This window comes from Vulpes lagopus, chromosome 3, assembly GCF_018345385.1.
Source record: "Vulpes lagopus strain Blue_001 chromosome 3, ASM1834538v1, whole genome shotgun sequence".
NCBI classification, from domain to species: Eukaryota; Metazoa; Chordata; class Mammalia; order Carnivora; family Canidae; genus Vulpes; species Vulpes lagopus.
In genome coordinates, this window is record NC_054826.1 from 33,343,871 (window position 1) to 33,367,758 (window position 23,888).

General features: G+C 46.5%; 1 protein-coding gene across 4 annotated transcripts in view; it reads left to right on the forward strand.

The window, feature by feature from the left end:
* Positions 1-23,888, forward strand: part of LARP1 (La ribonucleoprotein 1, translational regulator) — an 85,068-nt gene that overhangs the window by 55,998 nt on the left and 5,182 nt on the right. For 3 of the 4 annotated variants that reach the window (XM_041748999.1, XM_041748996.1, XM_041748998.1), the window contains exons 2-18: positions 5,141-5,202; positions 5,446-5,511; positions 6,442-6,616; positions 7,556-7,684; positions 7,761-7,967; positions 8,067-8,229; positions 9,140-9,284; positions 12,338-12,512; positions 12,626-12,795; positions 14,829-15,221; positions 16,413-16,536; positions 16,660-16,865; positions 17,319-17,425; positions 18,025-18,176; positions 20,802-20,946; positions 23,439-23,548; positions 23,740-23,867. In XM_041748999.1, the coding sequence (XP_041604933.1) occupies positions 6,493-6,616; positions 7,556-7,684; positions 7,761-7,967; positions 8,067-8,229; positions 9,140-9,284; positions 12,338-12,512; positions 12,626-12,795; positions 14,829-15,221; positions 16,413-16,536; positions 16,660-16,865; positions 17,319-17,425; positions 18,025-18,176; positions 20,802-20,946; positions 23,439-23,548; positions 23,740-23,867 (2,478 nt within the window). In that variant the 5' untranslated portion in view covers positions 5,141-5,202; positions 5,446-5,511; positions 6,442-6,492. The remainder of the gene's footprint in view (positions 1-5,140; positions 5,203-5,445; positions 5,512-6,441; positions 6,617-7,555; positions 7,685-7,760; positions 7,968-8,066; positions 8,230-9,139; positions 9,285-12,337; positions 12,513-12,625; positions 12,796-14,828; positions 15,222-16,412; positions 16,537-16,659; positions 16,866-17,318; positions 17,426-18,024; positions 18,177-20,801; positions 20,947-23,438; positions 23,549-23,739; positions 23,868-23,888) is intronic. The other variant, XM_041748997.1, reaches the window with a different exon arrangement.

Below are 23,888 nucleotides of genomic sequence, written 5' to 3' on the forward strand. Positions count from 1 at the left end.
CCTAATAAATTCCCTTGTTCCCCAGAGTAGAAGTTCTTTTCAGTCAGGGTAAATTCAGCCCTTTCAGATGCCAATGTCCAGGAAATGGTGCCAGCCCCAAAGTAAACATTAGGCCTTCCCCATTCAGCTGGCACTGAGGCTGAAGTCTGACCACCCAGTTAGTCCCTCCAGGCTTTCACCCATCTGGCCCAGCCTGGTTTTCCCCTTTTACCCACCTTTGTCCCCAGTTTCATTTTTAGCTTCTCCCTTTTACCAGTTCTTTTTACCACAACCTGTCGAGTTTGATCACACATGTGCCTACTCCCTCTAAAACCTAGTTCCCCACTAGTTGACCCAAGTCTTTGCTCTTTAGATCTCCTAGGTCTATCTTCTGAGTAGCTTTTATCGCAGAGTCCATAGCATTAGGATCTTTCTCTAGAACAAGACAGTATAGAAAATGCTTGTGTTTGTTTGTTTGATCTAGCTTTATACCAGGTGTTTATGGGTTTGGTCCTAGGCTGTCTTCCTTCCATGCTGAGTTAAAAATCAAGTGACTACATTTCTTCAACTGAAAGGGAACTCCAAGCCTTCCCTGTGTTCTTCCTTCCTCTGACATGGCAGGGGCTTATGCCAAAGCCTCCCCATGGACTTGTGGTGAGCTCCCCCCTCCTTCTTTTCTCTTTTCTGGGGAAACCTGCCCTGGAGCCCAGCCTGTCTCTGAAGGGCAGTGTCCGGAAGAAGGGCCAGGCTGGAGTCAGGTAGTGGGGGGATCATTTGTAATCCGAGTCCGTGAATCCAGCCCATTGATCCCGTTTTTCTCCACACATTCTGATTCTTTTCATGTCGAGAGATCATTTGATGATTTCTTTTTCTTTTTGAGGATGAGGATTACTTGGAAATTGTAAACTTCTTGTGTGAATCTGAATTGAAATATTTAGCACTTATTGTGTGCTGGGTACTCTTACTATGCTCTGGTCGTGTAACTGTCACAGCAGTGCTATGAGATAATTAGGCCTTAAGTCTTACAGCTGAGGAAACTTAAGTTTAGAGAGGTTCTCCAGGGGCAGAGTTGGTAGGGACTCCAACCAAATGCAGTAGATAACAAAGTCTTATGTAGTTAGGATGGACTCTCTGCTTTCTTAGACAGTGTTTGAATGAAGGGGTGACAGTTGAAGCAGAGCAAATCTCGGAGGGTTAGATAGTGTTGTGCGGTGAGCCTCTCTCTGCCCTGCCCACCCTTGGTACCCACCTTCTGCCCCTTGTTGCCTGGTATTCTGCATTAGCCATAGTAGTTTAGCTCCCCTGATCCCCACCACTTTCAATAATCTGAAGTAAAAATGGTGAGTTTGCCATGGAGATGCAGGTTCACAGAGTCTCCTGGAGCTGCATCCTTAATGACCACAACCACACATAGAGGTTCTGCTGTGCTTCATTTAATGCACAAATGCATGTATGTATTTAGGAAGCCTCATCGCCCCCTGGAACTAGTCACTGTTGGTTCCTGGATGAAGATGGTCCTATGGGACAGAAAGTGGCTTTTCTTCTTTACCTGTTAGCTCTGTTAGCCCATGTCTTGCCTTATTCAAGGAGGGAAGGTACTTCTGGGGCCTCTGTCTGCCATCCTGCTCCCTTAGAATGCTGGGCTTCGAGTAGGGCTTGCCTCACCACACTTCCCTCCCTTAGTACCTGAGAACCGGAGAACCTCTCCCTGCCTTCAATAACCCCACTTACCAGGAAACACCGGAGAAGTGCCCTAAGATTGCACAAGGAAGGAGTTTTGACTCCACCAGTGGACACATGGGATTTGTGGCAAGTGGGAAGAATGCTTGAACAAAGAGTTGAAACTTCTGGCTCTCATCCTGGTTTTTCCCCAGGCAAGCCCCTTGAGGGCCTTGGTTCCCCAACTGCAAACAGAGGGGATCAGACCATGATCCTTTTTGCTGCTCTGACCTACAACTGTTTTTCAGGCAGGTGTGTGGTGGTGAGTTTACTGTTTCCTGAGCTGGGCTTGGGTCACTGGCACAAGTTCCAGAACGCAGAGGTGGGAGAAGGGGGCTTGTTCCCTGTTTTGGCTGGGATGATGCTGGAACATAGGGACTGGCACCTGCACAAAGGATTGGTTTTCATTGGGAGCCATTTCAGATGCCAAGTCCTCTATATATTGTGGAGGTGGAGAGAGAGACGGTTGGTTGGTTGCCTGCTGAAGGAGGATGGTGGGGAGGGGACCCAGAAAGGGATGTGTAATTGAAGTCAGAAAGCCTAGTCTTTTTTCTAGTCTCCCATAGGGCCTGACAGTTACGCATCTGAGCCTTCCTGGCTTCTCCTAGGCCCCACAGGATTTTAACAGATCTAGGAATTTTACGTAAAGGCAGAAGTAGTTCTCTCTCCCTAGTGGACTTTTCTCTCTCTCTCTCTCTGGGAGACCTTGATCTTTCTTCCTTGAAGTAGGAGCAGCCTCAGGCTTTAGCTGCGAGCAGCGCGAGAACAGGGCACTCTGGGTCCTCGGGGCAGAGAGAAGCTAGCTAGGGATGGGGCTTTTTCAACAAACTTCACACAGGATACTTGAAGAATATTCCTACGTGTCCCGACTAGCCTATTCCCTTGGTCATCTTGCCGTTGGTGATGGAATAGGGAATTGGTGTGATCTCTTAGTGGCAGGATGGCTCTCCCATTAATTGGAGCCCGAACTTTTAAGTGCTTTACCATATGCCTTTTTGATCTTGGTGAATGAAATGTCAGGCAGAGTGATCACAGGATATGACTCTTTCCAACTTTAAGAGTTTTTATTTATTTTTTATTTTTTTAGGAGAAACAGACAATGACCTGAAAAACTTGGTCTCACCTTTTCAAGGAAACTCTTTAGGAACACCTCACCCTCTGAGCCTGATTCCCCTTTCCAGCTTCTTTTTAATGAACTTGAAGTTGAAGGCCCTTGGCCTGCTCTTACTCCGATAGCATGCAGGGAGTGTTGTTGCGGAGGATGGGTCCCAGGAGCAGTGATCACTGCCAGTTCCTTGGGTGTACTCAAGGACGAGGATCCTGTAGCAGGTGCTTCTGCCAGATCCTGGTTCCAAGCAGCAGCCTAGCTGGGAACTGAATGGTGGTAGGCTTCTCTGGGCCACCCAGGATGGTCAAGAAAGTCAGTGCGTAGTAGCTCCCTGGTTCTATGGGCTTCATCCTCTTGGGATTGAGAGATTGTTTGCATCTACACTATCTAGCACTGAAGCTGGAAGATGCTGTGGCCTTGGGTTTCTACAGCTCCAGCTCTCAGAAGGCATGTGGGGCGTCTTGAGGGGGCAGTGGCTCCAATAGGGTTTAAAAGCCAAGAATGCCGTGACCTCACAGTTAGGAGTCAGGCAGGGATTCTTGCTACTCATTAAGAGAACATGGGTCTGTTTGAGGAGTAGAGAATTCCTTTTGAGGCCAGGTAGGCAGATTTCTCTGCTCAGGGACTAGGGGCAGCTCTTGTCTTGGCATGGCTAGCCAACAGTGGATGCAGAGTGATGGGAGAGAAGTGGGTCAGCAGAGCCCCAGGATGGACCTTTCCCCATGAGTCTCTGGGGGCAGCAGCATTCAGAAACCCTGTTCATCACAAGTATGTTTGGAAAATAAGTGTAGGTGTAGAAGGGACCAGACCTATTAGAGTAACTTCTTTAAAAAACACTTTTTTTCTTTTTAAAAAGCCCATGTCTTTGTTGAAATGACTGGAAAACTCCAAACAGAATTAAATCCCTGTTAATACACTACTTTACTCTTGATGATTTTTGGTTATATGGCCTTCCAGAATTCCTACTTGTGTATATACATGGGGCTTTTAAAAATATTTATTTATTTGAGGGGATCCCTGGGTGGCTTAGCCATTTAGCGCCTGCCTTTGGCCCAGGGTGTGATCCTGGAGTCCCAGGATTGAGTCCCACATCAGGCTCCCTGCATGGAGCCTGCTTCTCCCCCTGCCTGTGTCTCTGCCTCTCTCTCTCTCTCTCTCTCTCATGAATAAATAAATAAAATCTTTAAAATATATTTATTTATTTATTTATGAGAGAGTGTGAGTGGGAAGAGGGGGAGAGAGAGAGAGAATCTCAAGCAGACCTTCCTGCTGAGCATGGAGCCTGAGGAGGGGCTTGATCTCATGACTCTTGAGATCATGATGACCTGAGCTAAAACCAAGAATCAGATGCTCAGCCTACTGAGCCACCCAGGCACCCTGGCATATACATGTTTTTTATTGGCTTTACAAAAATAGAATTGCAACTTTTCTCATTTCCTGTGTTTATCTTTTCATATCTTTTATCTCTGGTAGAGAGCGTTATCTTTTTAACTCTAAAAATTGTTAAACTTTGATTTCTTTAGCTAGTTTTCTGCTGTTGGATGTGTAGTTTGTCAATTTTTTGAAGTTATAAACAGCACTTCTGTTATGGACAACATCTTTGTACATAATTCTGAACGCTCTTTTCATTTGTATGATTAGAATAAATTCCTAAAGGTTGGGACCATTGAGTCAAGTAGGGTTCGCTTTTGCTTTGGGAAGTTGGAGAGCAGGGAGACTTTTCTGCTAATCCTCTGTTAACTGCAGGTCATTGAGGACAGAGCTGGTCCCAGTAGGGAGTGAGGAGGCTTAGGAGAGCCCTGGACTTCTTGATTGCCAGCTCAGGATTTTTATCATGTCTTCCCCATGATCATTAGCCCAGATCTGCTCACACATAGACTTCCACAGTGTTAGAGCCAGAGAAGACCTTTCAAATCCTTCCTTTATGGAATCTGCTGGGATCCGGGAGCCTTCCATTCTAGAGCCAGCTCTGGTTATGGCTCCAGTCTACCATGGACTTCCCCTGTCCAGGAGGGCCCGCGGCCCTCTTTACAAGAGGGTACAGAGCTGGGAGGGCCCTTCTGCCTCAGAGTCAAATTCCTGGGGTGTTGGCTGCTGGTTGTTTCCATGATTTCACTTTCCATGATTTTTTCCGAGAGGCTGGTGCAGTTGTTACTGGACCAGCAGTTGTTGCTGTTACTGTTGGAGCATATGCCCTTCCCTTCTTCACCATGTCTTCCTTGTTTGGAAACCTGCAGGTTGCTTCATGGAGCAGAGATGGTAATGAGGGTGAGGAGCTAGTGGTGTTCCCTCCATGGGTTATGCATAACCATCTCTCTCTTCTTGTTCTCACAGAACATTCTGCTCCAGCCAAGGTGGTGAGGGCAGCAGTTCCTAAACAGCGCAAAGGCAGCAAGGTAAGGAGTGGGAGAGGGCAACCTTAGGGGACTTCCTTAAAGAAAGAGGTGGTGGCCTCTTCTGAGCTGCGAGGTAGCTCTGGAACCTCCAGCAGAGGAGCCCCCTCTGGGCCTCCAGTGTAGATGGTCCTAGTGGATAGACTGATTGTGACTTCTGATCTCTTAGGGGAATGGTATTTTAGGTGAGGGGCTGAATGGCAGAGACAGGGCCACCCCAGGGCCCTCATAGAATGTGTCTTGCAGGTTGGTGACTTTGGAGATGCAATCAACTGGCCCACACCTGGAGAGATAGCCCACAAGAGTGTGCAGGTGCGTCTATGGGGAGAATGGGCAGGTTTAAATGCTATGGACATAGACATATTTGAGTTCTTAAGTTCTCAGAGCCTCGGATCTTACCTATCTCAGTTTTTCAAGACTGGTTGGTACAGTATGGGCAGCGCTGAAATAGCTAAAAATCATCGTCATTTGAGCCCTTGCTGTATGTCAGGAACTGCCAAGTGCTGCTTACCATTTCACCTGTCCCTCACAGTGACTTAGAGATAGGTCCTTTAGTAATTCCCATTTTACAGATGAGGCCACTGAAGATAATAATTAGCCCTTGATGGTCAAGTGGGGATTGGAAGTCAACTGTGTTACATCATTCCAGAGCTGGTGTTCTCCATCAACTATACTTGGGTTCCCAGTGAGTGAAGCAGGAGAGTGGCCCTTAGGCCATGTACCCACCTCCAGACGATATGTCTTAGGGAAGCTCATGTAGCACTATTTAATCCCAGCAGATCAATCTTTTCCTTCTAGTGCTCTTGTTCTGTGCTGTTGGCCTAGATTCCTCACTAGCAGTGGCTCCTGGCCTTCAGTTCACAGACATGGTTGCTATGGACAAACCGAGGTCTAGCATCTCTTCCATCCCCCAGACTACCAGGTTGGTGGGGTCTTGTAGGAGTAAACATATGGTCCCTGCAGGCCTAGCCCGTGAGTCCTGGGGGCTGTTTCAGTCCCTTAGTTACACTCGAGGAATATGGAGAGACAAGTTGACCTGTTGCCTGTTTCACCACACTTCCCAGTGGAAGCATCTCAGCTGTGCAAACAGGACCTGAGAATATACATCTAGTCCAACTTGCTGTTGAATGCTCCAGCTCCTCTGTCCTGTTTTCTTAGTGGTGGTGGAGGGGGTGCTTCTGTCCCATTCCAGAAGGATCTCAGATTCACGTCACCTCCCTACTATTCTGCTTTCTGCTGCAGCCACAGTCCCACAAGTCCCAGCCTGCCCGTAAGCTGCCACCTAAAAAGGACATGAAGGAACAGGAGAAAGGAGAGGGGAGTGATAGTAAAGAGAGCCCGAAAACCAAATCGGATGAATCTGGGGAGGAGAAGAATGGGGATGAGGACTGCCAGCGAGGGGGCCAGAAGAAGAAAGGTGAGTGACTTGCAGCAGGGGTTAGGAGTCAATGGGAGGCAGAACTGGGAAGTGTCAGAACTTGGGGTTGCTAGTTTCAGGAGCTCTGAGAAGTCTTTGGGAGGCTGACTGGTGTAGGCCACTAGGCCAGCAGTCTTCCCTTCTTCTGCCTTCCATCTGTCAGTTCTTTCTCTTACTTAACAAACACCCAGTAGGCTCTGTTCTCAGTAGTCAAGCTGTAGCACAGGAGAGATGAGGTCCCCACCTGTGGATAATCAGTGTGTCTTGGTGTATCGCTGTACCATGTAAGATTTGTTTAAAGACAAGAGCTCCTGTTGCCTTGGCTAAGGGTGTTTAGGGTACAGATTGGCTGCTTTGACAGAGATTCAAAATAACAGTGTTTTAAACAAGATAGAAGGTATTTCTCTCACCTGACAGCTGGGTATAAATAGGCCAGCCCTAGAATGATAGCCATTTCTTTTCATTTTCCTTTCATCTTGCTGTGGTGTGTTGGCTCTTTTCATCCAAGGTGGCTCACTCTTTTCCTTCTCATTCCAGCTAGCAGGAATGGAAAAGGAGAGAGAGTAGCTCCCTTTTAAGGACTCAACCTAGAATTGACTACTTTCACGTGATGGCTCTCATAGAATTTTGGCACCTGTCGAAAGGGAGCCTGGAAGTACAGTCTTGATTCTGGGCAGCCACATGTCTGGCTCCAGAAAGGGGTTCTCTGACGAAGGAGAAATCAGTATTAGGAGTCAGCCAGGAGGGTCTGTCACATTGAGGTCCATGGCTTCCTTATTTTAGAGATAAAAATAAGGTCTGGTGTGGGAGAAGGAATTTGCCCAAGGTCATCAGATTGTGAGTCAGACCTATTGCTCCAGACTGAAGAATAGTTAGGGGTGAACATGGCTAGGAGGGACCTCTCTTAAACCTTTTTCATGTGCCCATGCTGTTGTCCAGGGAACAAACACAAGTGGGTTCCGTTGCAAATAGACATGAAACCTGAAGTGCCCAGAGAAAAACTGGTCTCACGCCCTGCTCGCCCTCCAGAGCCACGACACACACCTGCCAACCGAGGGGAGATCAAAGGTATGTACCACCCACTGTGGAGGGCCTGGGCATGGGGGTCACCCTCAAGCGTGACCCAGTGCCCCTCTCCCCATAGGGTCTGAGCCTGCCACCTACGTGCCCGTGCCCATGGCCCCCCCCACCCCAGCCTGGCAACCAGAGACCAAACCGGAGCCTGCCTGGCACGACCAGGATGAGACATCGAGTGTGAAGAGTGATGGGGCTGGTGGGGCGCGGGCTTCCTTCCGTGGCCGTGGACGGGGGCGCGGTCGCGGCCGGGGACGCGGCCGGGGTGGCACTCGAAGTACGTGAGGCCCCTTTGGGCTCCGGGATGTCCGAGGGAGTGTGGCGGGGGCGGTGGGCAGGGATCTTCTCTCCCTTATGGCACCCATTTCCCCCGTAGCCCATTTTGACTACCAGTTTGGCTACCGAAAGTTTGATGGTGCAGAGGGGCCCCGTACCCCCAAGTACATGAACAACATCACCTACTACTTTGACAATGTCAGCAGCACTGAGCTTTACAGTGTGGACCAGGAACTGCTCAAAGACTACATCAAGCGACAGATGTGAGTGGACAGAAGCCTCCTTCCTGGAGCGATGCATAGGGTCGGGACCTGTCAGAGCGTGGCTGCTGGGTAGAGTAGGGATGGGCAGGTCCTTCTGGTGCTGTGGTAGCAGCAGTGGTTGCCTTTGGCTGGAGCTGAGAAAGATAACCAGCACTTATCCTTTAAAAGTTAAATTTTCATAAAGATAATATTGCAAAAGTAATATCGTATTTGCTTTAAGAAATTTAGAAATTACCAGTGATAAAAAGGAAGGAGGAATGTCCAGAGTCCACCCCCTTCTGCACTTGTCTGTGTTAATGGCAACATGGTCAGAATGCTAGCAAACACCTGTGGAGTACTCCCTGTTAGTGAGGCCCAGTGTTAAGCACTTTACAGGCATTCTCTCTTGCTTGGTCCTACACTTATCTCATTCCTATGAGCTGGGTGTTAACTCCATTTCAGGGATGAGCAAACAGACCCAGGAACTTACCCAGAGTCTCAGAGCTAGTAAACAACAAGGCACAGATTTGAATCCATTTCCGCCTGATGGAGAACCCTAGCTCCAAACCAGTCGGATAGATTGTCCCTCAGTCTAGTTGGGGAGCCGTACAAGGAAGTGGATCATTTCGGTAGAGTGTGATAGTGTTTTAGGAGAAGAGAAGGTGACCAGTGACAATGGAACTGGATTTTAATGGTGGATGAGGGGTTTGCCAGGCCTACAGAGAGGCTGAAGGGCCGGGGGAGTGGGTCTGACCTGAGGTGAGGGAGCCATGACAGGGTAACATCTCTTTCCAGCCCTTGATACTGTCCGTACGATGGGGTCAGGGTCGGTAAGAGGCTATGTGAGGTGGCCGGGGGTGGGGGGGTGTAGGACGAAAAAGGCAGACTCCTAAGTGACGCAGCAATCTTCTGTCTTCTCCCCTCCACCCAGCGAATACTACTTCAGCGTGGACAATTTAGAGCGAGACTTCTTCCTGCGACGGAAAATGGATGCTGACGGTTTCCTTCCCATCACCCTTATTGCTTCCTTCCACCGAGTGCAGGCCCTTACCACTGACATTTCACTCATCTTTGCGGTAGGTCTCCCTCCCTGGGGCTGGGGTGCAGGGGAAGGAAAGGTCCTTACTTATGGAGTTGGAGTGTGGGCCCCGGCAGAAAACCCTGGAGGAGTCCTCATCTGATGACTTCTGCTAAAGCTTCAAGGCTTGGCCAGCTTCTCTGCCTCCCTTCTCTCCTCTTTCTCCCTCTTACTGTGGAAAATTGCAGACATTTACAGAAGTAGACAGAATGGTATGATGAACCCATCGCCCAGCCTCAGCAATTACCAACTCATGGCCCGTCTCACTCCATCTATCCCCCATCTGTTTCCTCTTCCAAATTACTTTGCAGAAAATCTCAGGTAACCTGACATTTCATCCATGTTTTAGTACTTACCTCTAAAAGATAAATACCTGATAAAAAATGTAATCGCTATATCATAATCCCATGTAAAAATGTTAATAATTCTTTAATATGTCTAAACAGTTGCAAACTCTCCCCATTTGTCAAAAAACATTTTTGTATTTTATGAGAATCAGGATTCAAAGAAGACCCATGTGTTGCCTTACTAAGTCTCCTCTTCCCTTCTCTTTTTCTCTGCAATTTATTAATTGGAATAAACTGGGTTATATAGCTTGTCAAATTTCTCATGGGCCACAAGTGATGTCCTCTAACATGTTCTTCTGTATTCCTCCAGGAGCCTGATCAGATTCAGGTTTGGGGAGTTTCCCTCCCCTCTTTGTCAAGAATCCTTTATAGATAATGATATGTTCTCTCAGGTGGCACAGAGCATTTCATTTGTTCTCTCTCCTGATGCAAGCTGCTGTTGATGACCCCTGCCTGTTATTTCATTAGGGATTGTGAAATGGTGAAATTCTAATTCTATCGATCTGTCTTCATTTGTTAGCTGGAATGCCTCTTTAAGGAGGAACTTTGCCTCATCAGCTATTCAGTTACCAAGACGTATGGTTTGTACAGAAAGGGCAGATAAATACTTCATCTTTCCCTTTGTTAACCAATTGTCAGAATTATGAGTTGATTCCTGATAACTTTCCAGGTTGTGGGTTCAGGTGTGGGGTTGTTTTGCTTTGGTGTCTTTTAGTATCATCACAAACCTGTGGATTCAGACATCCTGTAGTTTCAGCCCATTGCAGTTCATATACTGAATCTAGTTGTCCCATCTGGAGTTAGTGGAATCCTGGTTGATCTGGTACATTTCCTGCCTCAGATCTGGAATAGGCTTTTTTTCAAGGAGCTCTAGATCCTCTTTTGGGGAAATGATATTTATATACCACACAGTTGGAGTTATAGGGTTGTTCATTGCTGCTTTGATTGATCATTGTTTCTAGAGCTGCTTTTTTTTATTTTAAAGATTTTATTTATTCACCAGACAGAGAGAGAGAGAGAGAGATAGGAAGAGGCAGAGACACAGGCAGAGGGAGAAGCAGGCTCCATGCAAGGAGCCCGACGTGGGGATGGAGCCCGATGTGGGGCTTAATCCCGGGTCTCCAGGATCATGCCCCAGGCCAAAGGCAGCGCTAAACCACTGAGCCACCCGGGCTGCCCTGCTTCTTTTTTTTTAAGTACGTCAGGAGATTATACTGAAATTTTCTATTAAGGTTTAGGACTACAAGGACTTTATAACACCAATGACCTTTTATTTGTAATACTCTTGTACCCCAAATCCTAATGCTGATGATGACCTCAACATAATTACTCATTTTGTTTTATTCAATAGTTTGTATACCTTATTCTTATAATAATACCTCTACTACTACTAAAAACAGGTTTTTTTTCTACTTAAACACTCAAATGACTGTTTTCAAGTACTTGGAATGATCTTTGTATGGTTGTGTTTTTAATTTGATGTGTATTAGTTTTGTTAGTTTCATTTTGCTCTCAAGTTTTAGGGATTGCTTTTTCCCCTCCAATTTCTATTTGTTTTGCACTTAGGTAAGACATTTGCATGACTGTAAAATCAACATGATATATTCCTAGAAGACCGACTTAAAATTCTCTCTTAAAATTCTCCTTTTTCCTTTTATTCCCTTATAGGCAATTTGTTTCAAATCCTTCGTTTAAAAAAATAAGCAAATTCCTCTTCCTGTATTTGTATCCTTTCCCTCTCTTAGATGGCAACATATAGAGCATGTATTTCTTTACCTGTTCTTTTTTTTTTTTTTCAGTTAATACATTTGGGTGCTGACTGCATAGTAGTACGTAAGAGAAAGATGCTCTTCATTCCTACTTAGACTTGCATATATATCTTTCCATATTTTTGCTAGCGTATCATTGATGTAGATTTATAGAAGTGAGAAGGCTGCGCTACAGGGCAAATTGCTGGGTTCCCTTTCTTCAGGGGGCTGTGCCTTTGCACTTCTAACGGCAATAGAGCAGAGTGCCTGTTGCACTGTTGAAATGTTTCCCATTTCCACTAAAAGGATTTTTAAAGACGTCTCCTCTCTTCTCCACTCTTCACCCTTTTTCCTAGAGATAAGTAAGCACCCATAGCAATTTACCTGTGAATCCTAGAAAAATGTGTATGTGTTTGTATGTTTTTATTTAAAAATTCAGACACCAGTGGTATCTTAGGCACATTGACCTAGACCTGTTTTTTTTTTTTTTTTTTATGGCTCTTTCCACCTCAGCACGTGTGAAGCTGTTTTTTAATGTGAGTAGTATACCACTGAATAGAGAGGCCGTTACTTATTTTAAATGGTCTATATGGTGGCAAATTAGGTAGTTTCCAGTTTTTTCCATATTACAGACTGTTGCTATGAATGGCTTTTTATCCACATCTTACACATAATGTAATCTATCTGTGGCCCTGTTTCTCTGGGGGCGGATGAATGGATACAGAATGAATGGCAAAGTCAAAGGGCAGGTATGTTTTTCACGGTGGTGCCCTCCTACAAGTTTGAACATCTCGTCTGTCTGCTAGTTGTGGAAGATGGTGCCAGTTTTCTTACACTCCTGCCAGCACTAGACTCCTTCCTGAGTTCATGGAGGCCAGCCATTCGTCTGCCAGCTTCTGAGACCTCATTCTTTCCAAGTCTTTTCTTTGCATAGACTCCTTCCTTCTCCCCTGCAGGCCCTAAAGGACAGCAAGGTGGTGGAGATCGTTGATGAGAAAGTCCGCAGGAGGGAGGAGCCGGAGAAATGGCCTCTTCCTGGTCCCCCCATAGTTGATTATTCCCAGACTGATTTCTCCCAGCTCCTCAACTGCCCCGAGTTTGTGCCCCGCCAGCATTACCAGAAGGAGACAGGTAGGTACTCTGGGCCTCGAGGTGCCTTCCTGTTGTCCTCCAGCCAACAGTCCTTAGGGCTGGCATCAAGAGGACAGCTGGAAGGTTGAGGACCTCACCTTTCCACCCTTCAGAGTCAGCACCTGGTTCTCCCCGTGCAGTCACCCCGGTGCCAACCAAAACAGAAGAGGTCAGCAACCTAAAGACGCTGCCCAAGGGCCTGTCTGCCAGCCTGCCTGACCTGGATTCTGAGAACTGGATTGAAGTAAAGAAGAGGCCGCGGCCGTCCCCAGCGCGGCCCAAGGTGGGTGGGCTGTGGGACTCAGAGGAGCTAAGCCCGAAGGCCGGCTGGCTCCGGCTTATGGCTCGAGTCGAGGTCAGCAGTGACCGTGGGAAAGCTGGTAGGTCCTTGTCCTTTTTCAGTGAGGATCATGTCTCAGGACAGGCCCCAGCTGTGGGAGTTCCTGAGTGGCATTCTTCGTGGGAGGAAATCCTCCAGCTTCTGGCAGTAGTGTCCCAGCTTTCTTGGTGTTTGGCTCTTTGTCTTGCCCCATTGAAATCAGTGGGGCTGTTGTAGTGCCTGAGTGTGTTTTCATTGTCCCCTAGATAAGCCATTCACGCCCTCTGAAGAGGAAAGGGAAAGGGAGCAGACACATGGCCTGGATGTAGAGTTAGTCTAGATGAGAAGAATACAGGTCTTCTGTCACTGATGGGTATTGACCTTGGGCAGCTTGTTTAATATCTCAAGCTTTCAGTGTTTCCATCTTCAGATGAAGGCGAGAAGGGCTTAGACTGCCCTAGAAATTGTAAAGCAATATGCCAGTAGTACACGTTGAGAAGTGTTTCTATTTCAAACTAAAACTAGTGCCCCCTTTCCAGGAGCAGATATGTCGTCCATCTACCCCATTCCCCACCTCCCCTTTGGAGATCTCTTTGGTCTGGTGCTTGTGAGGAGGTCTCTTAGATGTCCTTGGACTTTGGGTCTCTGAAATTCTATGTCTCCTTTTCCATTGTGCTGCTATGACTGCCTCCCTCTTGTTCATAACCTCATACTCTGACTTCCCTGTCTCTTTTGGGTGTGGTCCTGCACAGAGTGTCCAGGATCAGGCCAGAGTCAGGAGGAAAACAGTGGAGAGGGACCTTATGAGGTTCAGGCCTATAGAGTGTGAGGCTTTGGAAAGGCAGGCAGGCTTAGTACCCATTCCAGAATTAGAGGCCTGCTTCCACCTGGCCTAACTTGAACCTTAAAAGAGAGTAGGTTTTGGGGCACCTGGGTGGCTCAGTTGGTTAAGTGTCTGCCTTCGGCTCAGGTCATGATCTCATCAGGGTCCTGGGATCGAGCCCTGCATTGGGTTCCCTGTTCGGTGGAAAGTCAGCTTCTCCTTTTCCCTCTGATTCCCCCCCTGCCCACCTCATGTGCTCTTGCTCTCTCAAATAAGTAAACAAAATCTTTGAGTAGGGTGGCAGGGGGAGTAGGTTTGGAGGTTACGTGGGAAGCTTTTTGCACAGCACAGAATTGACTTTTTGGATATAAATGTGAGGTAGACGAATGCTTTTGCCCTAGTCTCAGATAAATTCAGCTGAGCAACACTGAAATATTTGCTTTTTTGCCAGAAGTATCCCATTTTCTCTTGCCTCTGGAACATGCTGTTATTCCTGCCTCATACGCTCTTTATCCCTGCCTTCATCTGGCTTACTTTTATGCTCATCCTTCAGTAATTACGTCTCCCAGGAAGCCTCTTCCCTGACTGTCTCTACTCCCACTTCTAGTTGGTTAAGTGCCTCTTTCTGTGTACTCCACAAATTCAATTTATCATCTTTATTGATACCACATTACATTTGGCTGGCTGCTTGTTTTTCCCCACCAAACTGTGAGCTGCCTTAAGTTAAAGAACTGTGTCTTCTTTAGGGCCTGGTATCAATCGGTGCTTGCTCACTCATCAGTCGAACATCTGCTGTTGCTAGGTCCCAGTCTAGCTACTAGGAATATGATGGAAAGCAAGGCAGCTGTGGCCCCTGCTTGATGAAACTTCAGTTCTCTTAGGAGATTTTGAATAGATAGAATAGATGGATCAACCTATTGAACTTGTGCTGTGTGCCCACTCCCAGGCTAGGTAAATGAGAGGACAGGTGACTCTGGGGGCTTGTCATCTCATTTTGAATGACTGTGATGTGAGCTGGGAGAGGGGATACGTAGAGTCATGGGGGACCAGGTCCAAGGTTGGCAGCTGTAGCATACTGGCATGGCTGGGTCCTCTCTCTCAGCCAACAGCTACAGACACTGGCCCAAGGACACCCTGGTGATCCCGCCACGCCCCTTGATCTTCTCCATTTTAGAAGTCAGAGGAGCCCAGGTTCCTCCACCCGACTTCTCTGCCTCAGCAGCTGCCCTCTCAGCAGCCGATGTCCAAGGAGCAGGATGAGCAAGAGGAACTAGATTTCCTGTTTGATGAGGAGATGGAGCAGATGGATGGGCGGAAGAACACCTTCACCGCCTGGTCTGACGAGGACTCTGACTATGAGATTGATGACCGGGATGTGAACAAGATCCTCATTGTCACCCAGACACCACCTTACATGCGCCGACACCCTGGGGGGGACCGCACAGGCAACCACACCTCACGTGCCAAGATGAGTGCAGAGCTGGCCAAGGTCATTAACGATGGGCTCTTCTACTATGAGCAGGACCTGTGGACAGAGAAGTTCGAACCTGAGTATTCCCAGATCAAGGTGAGGCTGGGACATAGCCTTGGGGGTGGAGCCTGGGGTGTTTGCAACACGTGGAAAAGAGGAAGGCTAATTTGGGCACAGAGCCTCAGTATGCTTGTGTTTGAAAAGGGAGTAGTAATGGACACCATGCGGGGGGCATTAAGTGAGAAGAGATGTAGGGGGAGAGGTGAGCACTGTGCCCCCTGAATGCCCATGTTTAATGTCCTAACAATCAGCCAGACACACTTAAAAGCTTACCTTTAAAATAATAGCTTTTGGGCAGCTCAGGTGGCTCAGCGGTTTGGCACCCCCTTCGGCCCGGGGCGTGATCCTGGGGACCTGGGATCAAGTCCTGCGTCAAGCTCCCTGCATAGGACCTGCTTCTCCCTCTGCCTGTGTCTCTGCCTCTCTCTCTCTCTCCTCTCTGTGTATTCTCATGAATAAATAAAAACATTTTTAAAATAAATAAATACAATAATAGCTTCTGGGGCACCTGGGTAGCTCAGAGGATGAGTGTCTGCCTTTGACTTGGGTCGTGATCTCAGGGTCCTGGGATTGAGTCCCACATTGGGCTCCCTTTGGGGAGCCTACTTCTACCTCTGCCTGTGTCTCTGCCTTTCTCTATGTCTCTCATGAATAAATAAAATCTTTAAAAAGATAAAATAATAGCTTTTGGGTGCCTGTGTGGCATAATTGGTTAAGCGGCTGCCTTCAGCTCAGGTCATAATCCTGGGGGCCTGGAATTGAGTCCCATGTTGGGCTCCCTGCTCAATGGGGAGTCGGCTTCTCCCTCTACCTCTGCCTCTTTGTCTTGCTTGAGCTCTTTCTCTCTCTCACTTTCTCTCTCAAATAAAGAAAATCTTTATATGTATATATATAAACTAAAAAATCACTGCTGCCTGGAAACAGTCAAAACTTACAGTTTTTACAGAGTAGCTTTGTGAGGTGAGCCTGTGTAAGTAGTGAGCAGCAGGGTGTTCGGTGGAGGTGAAGAGACAGTGGCAGGAGGAGAATCAGGGGTCTACAGGAAGCTGCCCAGGTAACTGGGGTTGGGGAATGGTGATGAGGTGGCTGAGAGCCTGGGGACCAGATTTCCACGTATGTGGATGTGGGAGCTGCCCCCTGCAACTTCCTGCACTTCTTGATTCCTAAACAGGCTGGGGCAGTCTTCTTACTAACATCATCTCTCCGCCCATCTTGTTTCCTCTGCAGCAAGAAGTCGAGAACTTCAAGAAGGTCAACATGATCAGCCGGGAGCAGTTTGACACACTAACCCCAGAGCCCCCCGTGGATCCCAACCAGGAGGTCCCTCCTGGGCCACCCCGCTTCCAACAAGGTGAGAGACAGGTGGTATCTGGGACCCTGGGTGGGTGGGAGAGTACAACCCTCAGACAGGGGCCTCCCAGGTATAGTCAGTCACAGGCCTACCACTGCTCACTGACCTGCTCTCCCTCTGCAGTCCCCACTGATGCCCTGGCCAACAAATTGTTTGGTGCTCCTGAGCCTTCTACCATTGCCCGTTCTCTACCAACCACCGTCCCAGAGTCACCAAACTACCGCAATGCCAGGACCCCCCGTACTCCCCGGACACCGCAGCTCAAAGATTCAAGTCAGACATCACGGTTTTATCCAGTAGTGAAAGAAGGACGGACGCTAGATGCCAAGGTGAGGTGCTCCTGCTGAGTGGCTGAGAGTCTTGGGCTCACTTAAGTGCATTCCAGCGCTTTGCTCTCCTCCCTAGCCTAAGCCAAGGAACTGCCAAATCCCAGAACTGCTCTTTGTTCTTAGGCTGGTGGGCCCACCTGGGATGGAGTGGCCACATCTGAAAAAGGGACTGGGTATGGCAGTGGTGGCCCCATGTCTCCATGATAAGGCCCAAGGAGGATCAACCAGGGGTGGGTCCTTAGGCTCCCAAGCCATGATGTCCTCACCTGTGAGATAGGCATACCAGTTTCTGGCTCACAGCCGTGGACTTCATATGTGAGAGACTAGATATGAAAATGCTTTTTAAATTGTGAAGTAACGCATACACGAGGGGATCTTAGTCCAACAAATGCTTGGTGCTTCTCTGAGTTCCATGAGTACGATTAATAACAAATTCTGGACTGACCTTTGCAGATGCCTCGGAAAAGGAAGACAAGACACAGCTCAAACCCACCCCTGGAGAGTCATGTGGGCTGGGTGATGGATTCCCGAGAGCACAGGCCCCGGACTGCTTCCATCAGGTGCCAGCACAGTGGAGAGATGATGGCAGGGTGGGCGGGAAAGCCAGGCAGTTGATGGGACCAAGAAGAAGGAATCTCTTTCATCTGTAAATTAAAGAAAATTGAAGAAAGGGACTCTTAACCTAAATCGGAAAATTTGGAGCAGTCTAGAGAATGTAATTCAGGGCCTTGGAAGGTTTTCCCTAAGGAAAAGTGGCACAGACTGAGAATAGGCATGGTTTTAAAGAAAAACATAGATGGGCTACCCCATAATAGCTAATCAGAGAAAGTTAAATGTGAACTCAGGATGATTAAATGCTTAAAAGCTCAGATTTGGACACTGTGCTAATCTGGGATGTTAAAGGGTCCATGACCAGGATAAGTCTCCCAGGCTCTGTGAGCCTCAGTGACTGCTTTGTAAAAACCCACCAAAGATTGATGTAAAGAGTGATTTGGCCTGAAGGCTGTACGTTAAGGGCCTACCATGGTATTTAGGTCTCTTTGTTGCCCTAGGAGAGGCTAGATCTTGGCTGATAGGAAGGGACCCGAGGGACCCCTCCTCACCTGATGGCCAGCTGCTCCAGAGAACCTGATGACACTCTCTCTCTCCTGGCCTTTAGCTCCAGCCCCTCAGAAGGGACACCTGCAGTTGGCAGCTATGGCTGTACCCCTCAGTCTCTGCCCAAGTTTCAGCATCCTTCCCATGAGCTGCTCAAGGAAAATGGCTTCACACAACACGTCTACCACAAGTATCGTAGGCGCTGCCTTAACGGTAAGAAGCAGAGGGGCCTCACCTCTGAGGCCACTACTGAGGTCCAGACTGTAAGGGCTGGTGGAGCAAGTGGTTCTGCTTTCTCTGACCTTAGGGCAAAAAGGATAGGAGTTAGACTCAGGCAAGTAGTTTTTGAATACAGAAGGCTGAAAGAATCTAATAATCAGAATATTTCTGTTCTTTGATCTTCTATTGATAATAACAAATAGAAAAGTTTACCTATTTCTAGCATGACTGCCAAGTCAGCTATTGTCCACTGTGGTCCACTGTTGATCATAAAAGAGTATGCATGGGGTGGCATAGATTTCTCTAGAAACAGGGGTGGCTTAACCATGGCCTCTGGACCAAATCCAGCCAGCTTCCTATTTTTGCACAGCCCTTGAGCGAAGAAGAGTTTTACATTTCTAAGGGGTTATGAAGGGAAAAAAGAAAAACTTACGACTGAGACCATATGTAGCCTATGAAACCTAAAATACTCTGGTCTTTTATAGAAAAAAGTTTGCTGGCCCCTGCTCTTAGAAGATGGTGTAAGGAAAGAACTCTATAGATAATCTCATGTATCTCTTTTTTATCACAAAATGAGATGTCTTTTCACTGTAGGTTTCTGTCCGGTTGGCTGTAAAGATGCTCGGAAGCAGTCTCAGTGCTCCCTTGTAGTTGTTACTGTTCATCGCTCTCCAGTCCTTTTCAGTTAGCAGCACATGGCTGTTAGTTAAATGCCTCGCTTATCTGCCTTACTCCCCTGTTTGTGTGTGATGACTGGTTTACTAGGATAGAATTCACATACCTTACAGTTGACCTATTCAAAGTGTGTGGTACAGTAGCTTTCAGTACATTCAGGAGTTGTGCATCTATCCCCAGAATCGATACTAGAACATGTTCATTACCACAGGGAGAAACCCAGTGCCCCTTACTGGTCATTTCCCATCTCTGCACCTGTGGCTTCTCCCAGGCCTGCACAATCACCAGTTTGTATGGATTTACCTGTTCTGGACTTTTCCTGTAAATCAGTCACACAGTCAGCGCCCTTTGCAACTGGCTTCTTCCCTTAGCATATACTGTTTGTTCTTACACTTCATCTCTGCTGTAGCATGGTGCCACAACTTCATTCCTTTTCATGGCCAGGTAGCATTCCAGCATAGGGATATGTCATGTCATGTCTGTCTCTTGAATACAGATGATGGACCTTTGGGCTTCCACTTTTTGTTTGTCATGAGTAATGCTGCTAGGAATGTTCCTGTGCAAGTTTTTGTGTGGACATAGGTTTTCATTTAGTTTGTATAGAAAAGTGGACTTGCAAAGGGTCATATGCTAACTCTGTTTAATCTTTGGAGGATGTGAGACTGTTTTCTAAAGCAGGGGCACCATTTGTTGTTCTGACAGAGACTGAGGCTTCTGATTGCTGCAGGTCTTCCCAACATTTATTATTATCTGTCTTTCTGATGATAGTCATCCTAATAGTTGCGAAGTGATAAATGATAGCACCTGGTAGTTTTGGTTTGCATTTCCCCAATAACTATTCATGTTGAACATTTTTTTCATGTGCCTATTGGCCACTTGTCTTTGGAGAAATGTCCATTCAGATCCTTTGCCTAGTTTTTAACTAGATTGTTTGTCTTTATTAAATTATAAGAATTCTTTATATATTCTAGGTACAAGTCCCTTATCAGATTTATGACTTGCAAATACTTTTTCCAATTCTGTGGGTTGTTTTTTCACTTTGTTTTTTTTTTTTTTTTTTAATTTTTATTTATTTATGATAGTCACAGAGAGAGAGAGAGAGGCAGAGACACAGGCGGAGGGAGAAGCAGGCTCCATGCACCGGGAGCCTGATATGGGATTCGATCCCGGGTCTCCAGGATCGCGCCCTGGGCCAAAGGCAGGCGCCAAACCGCTGCGCCACCCAGGGATCCCGTTTTTTCACTTTGTTGATAGTGTCCTCTGAAGCACAGGTTTTGAGGTTTTTTTTAATGATAATTAAATTTATCCTTTCATTGTTTGTTTTGGTGTTATGTATTTTTTTAAGGTTTTATTTATTAATAAGAGACACAGAGAGAGAGGCAGAAACATAGGCAGAGGGACAAGCAGGCTCCAGGCTCCATAGAGTCAGCATGATGTACGACTCAATCCTGGAACCCCAAGATCATGCCCTGAGCCGAATGCAGATGCTCAGCTGCTGAGCTACCCAGGCGTCCCGGTGTTACGTATTTTTAATGTTCCATTTTGTAATTGTTAATATTGTAGGATTCCTGAAATAATGATTGGTAGCGAATAATGAATATAAATTGTTGGGATTGCCAAGTTATTTGTTCATACTTTTCCTTGTTCTAACTACACTTGCAAGTAGTACCATTTGAGATGAAGAGCTAGACTGGGATGACCTGGTTTAGAGACAGATGCCACCTGATTTTGGCGAGGTCAAGTCCAATGCCCATCAGCAAGGCCTGACACAGGATAGTGCTTGAGAACTGTCTCTTCAAAGACCAAAAGGACAGGGAATGAGCAAGGGGATTTGGTGGGTGGGTATAGTTGAAAGACTCAAAGTCCTTGAGCCCAGGAGCATTTGTCCCCTGAATCACAGACAGTGTGGCCCTGACACATCTTTCTTCCTTCCTAACCCATCAGAGCGGAAACGCTTGGGCATTGGCCAGTCTCAGGAGATGAACACTCTCTTCCGCTTCTGGTCCTTCTTCCTCCGAGATCATTTCAACAAAAAGATGTATGAGGAGTTTAAACAACTGGCTCTGGAGGATGCCAAAGAAGGCTACAGGTAAGCAGGATGTGGGGTTGCAGGATGGGGGGATTGGGGTCTGGCTGATGCTTACAAGGGATGAGGGTTCCTGGTGGTTCTGCCTCCAGAACTGTAGCCAAAAATCTCATGTGTATATCCCAAATATACTTTATAAAAATTTGATTTTTGAATGAATAATGTTCATGTGGTTCAAAATGCAAAGAAGCCAAAGGCTATATAGTGAGAAGTCTTCTCATCCTTGTCCCCCTACCTCCAATTCCTTTCCCCACAGACAGCTGGCATGATCAGAAACCTGAAGGCTTTCCTAAAAACACTTTGCTTTGTGTAAGCAAGGATATGCCTTTAGTCTCCTACCTGTCCCCCTGTTGTTTGCACAGAGGATACCCTCTATTAGATATGTTTTGTACCTTTTTTAAGTAAAAAAAAATGTTTTTTTAAAGATTTTATTTATTTATTCATGAGAGACACAGAGAGAGAGGCAGAGACACAGGCAGAGGGAGAAGCAGGCTTCCTGCAAGGAGCCTGATGCAGAAGTTGACTTGATCCCGAATCCTGGGATCATGCCCTGAGCCGAAGGCAGACGCTCAGCCACTGAGACACCCAGGCATCCCTGTACCTTTTTTAATAGTGTATTTTAGAGATCATTCCATATTTATATGTAAATAACTTTCTTGTTCAGTCTTATACCATATGGCATGTATCATAGTAAGTGTCCTATTAATAGATATATTGGTTGTTTTCATTATTTTGCTATTAAAAAACAAATGCCTTTAGAAGATACCTTTCTTGGGCAGCCCGGGTGGCTCAGCAGTTTAGTGCCACCTTTGGCCCAAGGCGTGATCCTAGAGACCCGGGATTGAGTCCCACGTCAGGCTCCCTGCATGGGGCCTGCTTCTCCATCTGCCTATCTCTGCCTCTCTCTCTCTGTGTCTCTCATGAATAAATTTTAAAAAAAAGAAGAAGAAGAAACCTTTCTCCCCGCTGCCGCCCCCCCCCCCAAGTGAAAAGTTCTCTCTATAAACAATTTGAAAAGTACAGAAATGTTTAAAGAAGCTGGGGGGGAAGCACCTTCAATCCCGAGATAACCAGTATTAATGTCCTGCCGTATTTAACGCATTTAGATCATCACATGAATGCCTTTTTTTGCCTTATCATTTATTTTTTTTTATTTGCCTTATCATTTATAAGCACGAATGTTTTTCTGTGTTAAAATATTTAACTTTTTGCCTGTAAGAAATCTTTATATCCTTTCCTGAAAGTTTGGAAAATACAGATTAGATAAGATCATTGGAAAATCCCAACTCCCAGAGTTAACCAGTATTAATATATTTAAGTATATGTCCTTCCAGACTTTGCACGCATGTGTATATTTGAAAATTACACATTTGTTTATAAAATGGGCTCATTCTCACATAACACTTTGAAACGTGTCATTTCTACTTGGTAATCTATGGTAAGCATCTCTCAGTATTCCTCAGTGTATATTTACATTATAATTTTTTTGAAAGATTTATTTATTTGAGAGGGAGAGAGTGCATGCATGCATGGTGGGAAGGGGCAGAGGGGGAGAGAGACTCCCAAGCAGACTCTTTGCTGATCATGGAGCCCAATATGGAACTCGATCTCACAACCCTAAGATCACTACCTGAGCCAAAGCCAAAAGTCAAATGTTCAGCCGACTATGCCACCTGGATGCCTGTACATTCTAATTTTTAATAGCTTATATTCTGTTGTACATATTTATCATGATTATTCTTTAACTGCATCTCTTTAAGACATTTAAATTTTGTTTGACAACGTTATGAGCAGTTTTGTACATCTGTTAAATATAAAAGTGTACTTTTCATCATTTCCCTGGCATATGTTTCTAGAAGTAAAAGAAATTTTTTAAGATTCTGTTAGAGTGACAGTGAGAGAGAGAATATAAGCACAAGCGGGAGGTGGGTGCAGGCTAGGGAAAGGGAGAAGCAGACTCCCATCCCAGCCCAACACCAGATTCGGTCCCAGGACTCCCAAGATCACGACCTTAGCTAAAGGCTGGCACTTAACTGACTGAGCCACCCAGGAGCCCCAGAAGTAAAGTTTCTGAAGCCAGATAAACAAAGTCACATGACTTTGTAGCGAGTTCATCCCAAGGATTGGTAAACTTTTTCTGTAAAGGGACAGATGAGAAATAATTTTAGGCTCTGCAGGATGGAGGGGTGGTCTCTGTCACAACTACTCAGCTCTGCTCTTACAGCACAAAGCAGCCAGTGACATTTCATGAACAAGTGAGCATGAGCAGGGGACTTTTGTTCATTTGGCTGGAGTTTGCTGACCCCTGAAAAACCATAAACTGCTTGGACCCACTAAGAAGAGCATTAAATGTTAGCCTCCTTAAAGATTATTTACCATTTTCTCGATAATCCATGTGCTTAAACGGTTTCCTAGTCCATTTGTGATGCAGATTCATTTCCCTGTTTTGAGAAAAAAGAAACCTTATCCCAATTTCACTGGCCTGTGTTCTACAGATATGGTTTGGAGTGCCTTTTTCGATACTACAGTTATGGCCTGGAAAAGAAGTTCCGGCTGGACATCTTCAAGGATTTTCAGGAGGAAACAGTGAAGGACTATGAAGCTGGTGAGAGATGGAGTTGGAGCTCTTGCAAAGCTTGGTCATCCAGGCCTTCTTTCCCTTCTCCCTCCCCAGTCGATTGGGTCTGCCTGTGTATCAGTCACATCACCCGTCCTGTTCCCCTGAGACTCTTTATTCTCCTCTCCTCACCCGCCCAGCTTCTCTGACTCTCTCCCTCTGTCTCCTCCTTCCTGCAGGCCAACTTTATGGGCTGGAGAAGTTCTGGGCCTTCTTGAAATATTCCAAAGCCAAAAATTTGGACATTGACCCCAAACTTCAAGAATACCTCGGCAAATTCCGACGTCTCGAAGACTTCCGAGTGGATGTGAGTGAAAGTCTCTCATCT